The 9,772-nt window shown below is 40.6% G+C and overlaps 1 protein-coding gene across 1 annotated transcript; it reads left to right on the top strand.

Annotated features, from left to right (window-relative positions):
• The first annotated feature begins 1,253 nt into the window (after positions 1–1,253).
• LOC141182679 (uncharacterized) lies at positions 1,254–8,105 on the top strand. The gene is made up of 5 exons (XM_073660831.1): positions 1,254–1,475; positions 1,559–1,682; positions 1,766–1,863; positions 2,062–2,152; positions 5,207–8,105. Exons 1-5 carry the CDS (start codon positions 1,254–1,256, stop codon positions 6,385–6,387), a joined length of 1,716 nt encoding a protein of 571 aa, XP_073516932.1. The 3' UTR covers positions 6,388–8,105.
• The last annotated feature ends 1,667 nt before the right edge of the window (positions 8,106–9,772 follow it).

Genomic DNA, 9,772 nt, shown 5'->3' with positions numbered 1-9,772 from the left:
CCATCTTCCCACATACAGTATAATGCTCTCATAGTACCACCATCTTCCAACATACAGTATAATGTTCCCACAGTACCGCCATCTTCCCACATACAGTGTAATGTTCTCACAGTACCGCCATCTTCCCACATACAGTATAATGTTCCCACATACAGTATAATGTTCCCACAGTACCACCATCTTCCCACATACTGTATAATGTTCTCACAGTACCGCCATCTTCCCACATATAGTATAATGTTGTCACAGTCCCGCCAACCCCAATTTTATTTTATGTATTAACACTTAGTTTTCTTTTTTTACTGTTTTTCATGTAATATATGGAAACCTATAGTAAAATGCTTTTAGAAACATAATATCCAGGTAAAAAAAACACTGTACAAGGAGACATTAGCATCAAATAACTCCTGTCTTGGTGTTCTTACAAACAAGCTCTTATAAATGAGATCTATCGTGATAAACGATTACAACCTGGGAAAGACGGGAAACATTCATATAGACAGTCGGTGATGATGAGGTCAGTGATGGACTCTGGCCAAATTTGTTTCTAGAGCCGTATTAGAAGATGAAGATGTCGTCCTCATCATGAAGTTGTTATTTCTCATGTCACGTGTAATGTATATGACGAGAATTAGCATTATGGAAGATGAGTCTATAAGAAACGTATTCAGCTGCAGACTCCAAGGAAGAAACTGCTTGTTGTCTGTGACCTAAAATATATAGGTTTTATTAGTACGTCAGGGACAAAAGCAGAATGTTGTAAAATAATAAAAATACCATTGCTGCTTGGGTTTCTGGGTGATTCTTACTGAAGCAGTGGCCAACTTAGCCAGTGATTGGAAGTATGGAGGAGATGTCTAAGTCAGCAATTCAACTTATGTTCCAGTCCATAAAAGACTAGAGAATACAACATCTACACATTCTATCTTCTGATATATTTCCCTTATTGTCTCCAGTAATTGTATTAATACACAGAATTCTTTATGATTTTACATCAGCTCTTTTTCTCATTCAGGTCTCTACAATATCGGATCCTCTCAGTGAAGATCTTCTATATTAAGAGAATTTTTCTAAATCGCCTATCAAGGATGGATATGGACAGAGACAAGATGGTGGAGAGGATATTACACCTCACCCTAGAGATCCTCTTCCGGCTTACTGGAGAGGTGAGAGATTCTGATGACGTCACATTACATCATTCTTATCTATGGGAATAACAGATGGACAGAACTGGGGAGGTGAGGACTCTGGAAATGTCTGTAATGAGATTTATTAATGTATCTCTCCATAACCAGGATTACACAGTAGTGAAGAAGACCTCTAGTGAGCGCTGTCAGGACCCTGTGTCTGAGGGATGGGGAAGACCCCTGAGCCCGATCACAGGACCTCCACCTCACCCCCTGATACATGAGGACATTAAGGACCAGAAGATCCTAGAACTCTCCTACAAGATGATTGAGCTGCTGACTGGAGAGGTGACACTATTGAGAATGCTGGGACATTATACAGTAACGCTATGAAGGGATCGGGGGGATAACGGTATCATTGTATGTGTCAGGTTCCTATAAGGTGTCAGGATGTCGCCGTCTATTTCTCCATGGAGGAGTGGGAGTATTTGGAAGGACACAAAGATCTGTACAAGAACGTCATGATGGAGGTTCCCCAGTCCCTCACATCTCCAGGTAATAGACAGGACTAAATCCACACAGCCTATAATTATCTGTATGTAAAGAATGAATTCAGTCCCTGTATGTGTTTCCTCCAGATCTATCCAGTAAGAGGACAACACCAGAGAGATGTCCCCGTCCTCTTCTTCCACAGGACTGTAAACAAGAAGACCCTAATGTTCCTCAGGATCATCAGGTAGATGGAGAGAAGGTGTCATGAGATCTCCCCTATGATGTGTAGACGGCTGTGAAGGTCTTGTGCTCAGTCTTGTTTTATCCACCAGTATTATATGTTTTATACTTGTGTAATGAGAACGGTGGAGATGGCCGGATTAGAGCTGATCATACATGTGACTTCTCCATCTGTCTGTGACTTTTACAATATTTCTTTCAGGGTGAAGATCTGACCCATATTAATACTACAGAGACATATGTGAGGGGTGATGAGTGGTGTAAAGAGGAGATTCCTACATATGACTACCCAGGTGAGTAGTAACCACTAAATGCAGAGAAGTCACAGATTCTTCTCAGTCACCGGCTGTGGCTGCTTTATCGGTGGTGTAGTCCAGCTGTATCACAATCGTGTGATCACCATTTTACCTCTAGACCACAACATTTTCCTCCATCCGAAAATGTTCACATTACTTTGTGTAATTGTAAAAGACCTTTTCTATAGAACTTACAACCTGGAGGATCCAACTACCCCCTGGGATTAGATGACGCTGTCATTACCTGCCCAGATCTGTAAAGTGCAAAGCCAAATGGCAGCGTACGTAGAATGTGCTGACAAGTGAGAAAATCAAAATTATTATGGGCCTGTAAGAGAAAGTGGAGGGTAATGATGCTGTTGGCTTCCTAGATCCCTGATATCTTATTGGATGAATCTCCCTTCTCTCCCTTCTGTGCTGCTGAATGTGCTCATATGGTCCCTACAAGACCAGGTCCAGTCTTTCTGACCAAACATCACTTTTATGATTGACAACATTAAATGTGCAGTGAGGCCAAGTGTGAATTTCTGTACAATAACAGCAGAGTTTCCCTTTATCCTGACTTTTCAATTTCTTTTTAAACCATCTAACTTCAAACAGGATCTTGATAAACTACATAAAAAAACATTACACCTGTGCCATGATATATCTCTAAGCTGTGCGTGGCTGATGGCTGTAATATACATTTATTCACGCCTGCAGGAGATATGTTGGCTCCAGCCCTGGTTTCATGGATTCACTCCACGTCATCAATTCCATTATGTTTTCCATCCTAAGGAATTCAGATTACTGCACAATCTCTCCTGAAATGGGGGCACTAATACTTTCTCTACTTTCCTGGTCAGGACTCATAGTAGCTCCAATGGTCCACCATAAATGAGTGCGACTCCGGTTTAGTGTTGGAGCTCTCCCCTCTTACATACGTTGTTGTTGGGGATGTAACATATCTTTTATTCTGTCTTTTTTTACAGGTTCACTTTGTTTGATTTTGGTGGGATCGGCCGGCCTCACTTATGTGAGTCTGTAACTCCCTGGTAGTCTTTAAAAGAAGGTCTCCATTACGTCTTCCCAATGCCCGAGATCTAAATTTAAGACACCTCAGCTCTGCACTATTATAAAAAGTTCTGTTTCAATATGTAATATTTCTTCTTGAAACTCATTTGGCCCTTACGATAGTTTAGATTACTAACAGCCACCAAGCACCATACTGTAATTACCCCAGAGAAGTTTCACCACTAGTTACTCATTTTTTACTGATGGAGACGGTTGAGTTTGATCATTTCAGTAGATGTGTTATTGTCTATACTCACAGTTTTTGACTGCAGCAGTTAGTTCCCAAAATACTCTGATTTAACCCCTTCCTGCAGCCAGTTTTGTGTTCCTCTCTGGGCCATTTTTCAAATCTGACGTGTGTCACTTTATATGGTGATAACTCTGGAATTCTTCACAAAGGATAATGGGAAACAAATGGACCTTACAAATTATTTTCCAACTTCTCTTGAATCCAACAATACTTTATATATCGTTGTACAGGTTGTATAGAAGGAGCGCCATTTAGCTATCTGAATGCAGATCTTGCTGGAATATATTTCAGACACAATGTATTGGGGGCACTGTTCATTGTCACCTGGCAGCTCAAAAGATGGCTACCATGAACAGGCTTGGTGCTATATACTCCATTTTCCTGATCTCAGAGATTGCCTTGCTCATCACCCTTTAACCCCAAGAAGAATAGCCAGGTAGTCGGGTCAGAACCAGGAGGACAGAGAAAATACCAATCAGAAGACACAAGAGTAGTCAGTAAACGGGCCGAGGTCACAACAGAGATCAAATACACAAGCCGAGAGCTGAGCACAGAGGACTGAACCAGAGGAGGACAAGGCTGTATCTGGCAGCTTCGGGCAATATGCTTCCAGCTTTAGTAGGGTGTGGTGCTTTCCGATTGGATGAAGCAGGGAGCAGATTACTCCAGCTGGACAGCACACACACCCATACTGCCAGACTGGATGGTACTACAGGTCCCAGGCTACCTAATCTTAGTGTTTGGACAGAGCCTGTGCTGCCCAGAGCTTCTGGTTCCAACGTCTCCTCCATCACCAGCGCTACCTGCAGAATGATTACGGCGGCGCCTGGTGACAGATGCAGATGTTGGAGCAGATCCCAGGGGAGATTGGACACACTATTTACAGAAGCCTTAAAAAAGTTGTCCAGTACTTTTTACAATTGCCCAATGCCCCCCAATGTATTTACCCTGTGCCCATAAGAATCTTTGTAATTACCTTCTGCTGTCCTTCTTGCCTGTGAATGACGCTATCGGGGGGGGTCACGTGATGCCTGAGAGCGGCCAGAGATAGCGCCGCTCACAGGCAAGAAGGACTGCAGAAGGTATTTACAAAAAGACTTATGGGTACAGGGTAAATACATTGGGGGACATTGGGGCAATAAAAAGTACTGGACAACTTCTTTAATATAACAAAGTGACCTCTATTTTGGAAATTATAACCCGCAGTGAATTAATCTATAGACGTAGCGATTATTTTGATTCCACAGGCACTTTCCAGAAATTAGCACACAATGAATGGTGGAGTGAAAATTGCACATTGGCCATTTTATTACCCAACACATAGTGTCCAGATTGTGCTCCAGGAGACACACACCGTAAATTAAGTGGGTTCTTCTTCTTATTGTAATGCCAAATACATGGATGCTGAATGTGGTTTGGGCACACTGTAAGGCTCAGAAGTGAGGGGGAGATTTGACTTTGGGAGAAGCGGATATTGCTGGATTGATTTATGGATGAGAAGAAGTTTTTATGGGTATCATTTTTGCCTACATAACATTTTTTGATGGCTTCTTATTCCATATTTTGGAGACAGAATGAACAATCAGTTGAACACCTCCTTCTACTGGTTCATCCTATGAGGTTTTCACGTTTCACTGTCATTCTGTCAATAACTTGACATTTCTACAGGCATTTTAAGTAGAAATGTTCAAAAATATAAATTTCAGGGATATTTTATTCAGAATTAATAATTGTTTTTTTCTTGGCAGATGACTGTACCAGGAGATCAGAGGGACAGCTGACATCTTCAATGTTTAAATCAGATGATCTTGGGATCCCACAGGATACAATTGAAGTGAATGCCATTACTCCAGATTTACCATCATCCCTTCACAGCAAAGATCTATCATCTGATCCTATGAAACAGGTCCTGTCCTCTGATTCATTACCGACTAAGGAAAATCAAAATAAAAAAATAAGCATTACAAAACAAACTGCTCATAAAGGAACAAAGTTATTTTCATGTTCAGAAAATGGAAATAGTTTTACCCTTGAAAAGTTTTTTCTTAAACATCAAAAAATACACACAGCGGACAATAGATTTTTTTGTTCCAAATATGGGAAATGTTTTAACCAGAAATCAGATTTTGTCAAGCACCAGAGACTTCACATAAGGGAGAAGCCTTTTACCTGTTCAGAATGTGGAAAATGTTTTAACCATAAATCAGCTTTGGTCAATCACCAGAGAATTCACACAGGGGAGAAGCCTTTTTCATGTTCAGAATGTGGGAAATGTTTTAACCAGAAATCAGATTTGATTAAGCACCAGAGAACCCACACAGGGGAGAAGCCTTTTTCATGTTCAGAATGTGGGAAATGTTTTAACCAGAAATCAGATTTAATTAAGCACCAGAGAACCCACACAGGGGAGAAGCCTTTTTCCTGTTCAGAATGTGGAAAATGTTTTAACCATAAATCAGCTTTGGTCAATCACCAGAGAATTCATACAGGGGAGAAGCCTTTTTCATGTTCAGAATGTGGGAAATGTTTTAACGAGAAATCAGATTTGATTAAGCACCAGAGAACCCACACAGGGGAGAAGCCTTTTTCATGTTCAGAATGTGGGAAATGTTTTAACGATAAATCATCTTTGGTTAAGCACCAGAGAACCCACACAGGGGAGAAGCCTTTTTCCTGTTCAGAATGTGGAAAATGTTTTAACCATAAATCAGCTTTGGTCAATCACCAGAGAACCCACACAGGGGAGAAGCCTTTTTCATGTTCAGAATGTGGGAAATGTTTTAACGATAAATCATCTTTGGTTAAGCACCAGAGAATTCACACAGGGGAGAAGCCTTTTACCTGTTCAGAATGTGAAAAATGTTTCAACCAGAAATCAAATTTGATTAGGCACCAGAGAACTCACACAGTGGAGAAGACTTTTTCTTAGTCTTTTTTTTTTTAATCCAATACTTTTGAGATTTTTTTCATTAGTTTTTTTTTTGACAAAACCAAGAAACCAGTACATACAATAATAAAACAACTTACCATAGGGATCACATACATTCGTCTCTCCTATATATCCTTTCAGCTTGCCCATTACTGTCTGATAACTTGCAGTTCCTAGATCTTCCAATTAACTTTCCACATTCTTGAAATCTCTTACAGTTGTGCTCAAAAGTTTACATACCCCAACAGAATTTTTCCATTCTTGGCCTTGTTTCAGAGAATATGAATGATAACAAAAAAAACTTTTTCTCCACTCATGGTTATTGGTTGGATGAAGCCCTTTGTTGTCAAACTACTGTGTTTTCTGTTTTTAAATCTTAATGACAACCAAAAACATCCAAATGACCCTGCTCAAAAGTTCACATACCCTAGTTCTTAATACCGTGTATTGCCCCCTCTAAAATCAATGACAGCTTGAAGTCTTTTGTGGTAGTTGTAGATGAGGTTCTTTAATTTCTCAGATGGTAAAGCTGCCCATTCTTCTTGGCAAACAGCCTCCAGTTCCTGTAAATTCCTGGGCTGTCTAGCATGAACTGCGCGCCTCAGATCTCCCCAGAGTTGCTCAATGATATTGAGGTCAGGAGACTGAGATGATCACTCCAGAACCTTCACTTTGTTCTGCTGTACCCAATGACAGGTCGACTTGGCCTTTTGTTTTGGATCATTGTTATGTTGGAACGTCCAAGTATGTCCCATGCGCAGCTTGCGAGCTGATGAGTGCAAATTTGCCTCCAGTATTTGCTGATAACGTGCGGCATTCATCTTTCCTTCAACTTTTACCAAGTTTCCTGTGCCATTGTAGCTCATACATCCCCAAAACATCAGCGATCCACCTCTGTGCTTTACTGTAGGAATGGTGTTCCTTTTTATCATAGGCCTTGTTGACCTCTTTTCAAATGTAACGTTTATGATTGTGGCCAAAAAGTTAAATTTTGGTCTCATCATTCCAAATTACCTTGTTCCAGAAGTTTTGAGGCTTGTCTCTATGCTGTTTGGCGTATTCTAGGTGAGATACTTTGTGGCATTTGCACAGTAATGGCTTTCTTCTGGCGACTCGACCATGCAGCCCATATTTCTTTAAGTGCCTCCTTATTGTGCATCTTGAAACTGCCACATCAATAGTTTTCAGAGAGTCCGGATGTTCAGCTGATGTTATTTGTGGGTTTTTCTTTGCATCCCAGACAATTTTCCTGGCAGTTGTGGCCGAAATTTTTGTTGGTCTAACTGACCGTGGTTTGGTTTTTACAGAGCTCCTGATTTTCCATTTGTTAATCATAGTTTGAATGCTGCTGACTGGCATTATCAATTCCTTGGATATTTTTTGTATCCCTTTCCTGTGTTATACAGTTCAACTACCTTTTCCCGTAGATCCATTGACAATTCTTTTGCTTTCCCCATGACTCACAATCCAGAAACATCAGTGGCTGGATTAAAGATGCAAGAGTCTGTCTGGATCCCAGAAACTCGCTCAGCTTTTATGCACACACACATTGATTGCAAGCAAACAGGTCACAAGTGAGGATGTTACCTTTAGTAGCCATTCAAACCCATTTGGTCAAATTCTGTGCATGTTATCAGGCCAAAATCACCAGGGTATGTGAACTTTTGCTCAGGGTCATTGAATGTTTTTGGTTGTCATTAAGATATAAAAAGAGAAAACTTAGTAGTTTGACAATAAATGGCATCACCCAACCAATAACCATGAGTGGAGAAAACAAAAAAACTTTATCATTCATATTCTCTGAAACAAGGCCAAAAAATGAAACATTCTGCCGAGGTATGTAAACTTTTGAGTACAACTGCATGTATGTATATATATTCAGGAGCTTTGCTATGCTTTATAACTGTCAGTGCTGCACTGACACCAGTTAGGTAGATCATGCACTGCACATGACCTAAATAACTTGTTAGCTCTGGTCACCCGGATGTTGTCATGATGACATCAAGTTACCATGGCAATGAGTGGCCCCTGAGGTGTGGGCTAACTAATTTCTGACGACATATGGGACATCACCGCTTTCAGGAGATATTATTTAATAAATTATGGGGTTCAGTTTCACCTATTAACCCTTGTGTACCTGACAAATTTGTAGCAAATACAAAAATTCCATTTTTACCACTAAAATGTCATATTTCCATGACTCAATGTTATAAAATTCTGTAAGGCACATATGAGTTCAAAATACTTACTACACCCCTAGATTAATTCCTTAGGCAGTGAAGTTTCCAATATGGGGTCATCTGGGGGGGTGTTCTGACATCTCAGGGGCTCAGCTAATGGAGCCCACAATCTATTCTAATGAAATCTGCGTTTTGCAAGCCAAAACCCAAAGCAGAAACACTGAACATGACGTCATAGAAGGCATATTACCTAAGTGGCCCAGGGTGCAGAGTGTGGCGCATACTCGGTACCCTGGACCACGTACAGCAGAAGTATAAGGCATATTACCTATCTTGTCTTGTCTACAAGTTTTGACCTGACCCTCATGTTGAACACGTCCTCTAACATCTAACCCCCATCTTCTGGGCACTTCTCTCCACAGCCGGTCATTTAAGCTCCTTTCTTATATATAACGCTGTCGGCCATTGATCTGGTGTTGTGTCCATTGTTTTATCCCGCCTTCCCTCTCTTTGGAATACTCCGTACCTTACATTACACTTCCTTCATTAGTCATTGAAATTTTTACAAGAGGGATTCATTCCCTGGTCCCATCAGTTGGCTCGCCGCCTGTGTGAGGCCACTTTATATCTATAATCCTCTTATGCTATACAGTTAAGCTCACCTATATGTTATTATTTTTAGGCTACCCCAGGATCATTGACATGCTGCACTAGGTATATTGCTTTATACGCTTGGCCTCATTATACTTGTACATACTTGCTCCTTTGTGGTTCAGGATCACACCCGTGTCTGTGCGCGTGCACATGACATAATATTAATATATATATTTTATATTAACTATTTGTGTATATATACAATCATTGTATTTTATGTAGTGTGGGCACCCGCTTCTGCAGTGCCACCATGTAACCAATTGCTTGTGAATTAAAGGTTTTTCACTGACCTCATGTTCGGTGTTTCAGGTCTTGGAATGGAAGGAGCGCATTTGACTTTTTGAAAGTAAAATTTGCTTGAATAATTAGCAGACGCCATGTTGTGTTTGGGGAGCCCCTGATGTACCTAAACAGTGGAAACCCCCCACAAGTGACACCATTTTGGAAAATAGACTCTTCAGGGAACTTATCTAGATGTGTGCTGAGCACCTTGAACCCCCAGGTGCTTCACAGAAGTTTATAACATTGAGCCGTAAAAATACAATTTTCAA

Source organism: Phyllobates terribilis, unplaced genomic scaffold (genome assembly GCF_046119375.1).
Source record: "Phyllobates terribilis strain yellow unplaced genomic scaffold, ASM4611937v1 Scaffold_35__1_contigs__length_13245226, whole genome shotgun sequence".
Classification (NCBI taxonomy): domain Eukaryota; kingdom Metazoa; phylum Chordata; class Amphibia; order Anura; family Dendrobatidae; genus Phyllobates; species Phyllobates terribilis.
The sequence above is the reverse complement of the archived record's forward strand: the minus strand, read 5'-3'. Positions and strand labels throughout refer to the sequence as shown.

Coding starts and splice junctions, on each gene's coding strand:
- LOC141182679 (XM_073660831.1), top strand. CDS start 1,254: ATGTCTGTAATGAGATTTATTAATGTATCTCTCCATAACCAGGATTAC. Junction 1,476..1,558: donor TTGAGCTGCTGACTGGAGAG/GTGACACTATTG, acceptor TGTATGTGTCAG/GTTCCTATAAGGTGTCAGGA. Junction 2,153..5,206: donor TCCTACATATGACTACCCAG/GTGAGTAGTAAC, acceptor TTTTCTTGGCAG/ATGACTGTACCAGGAGATCA.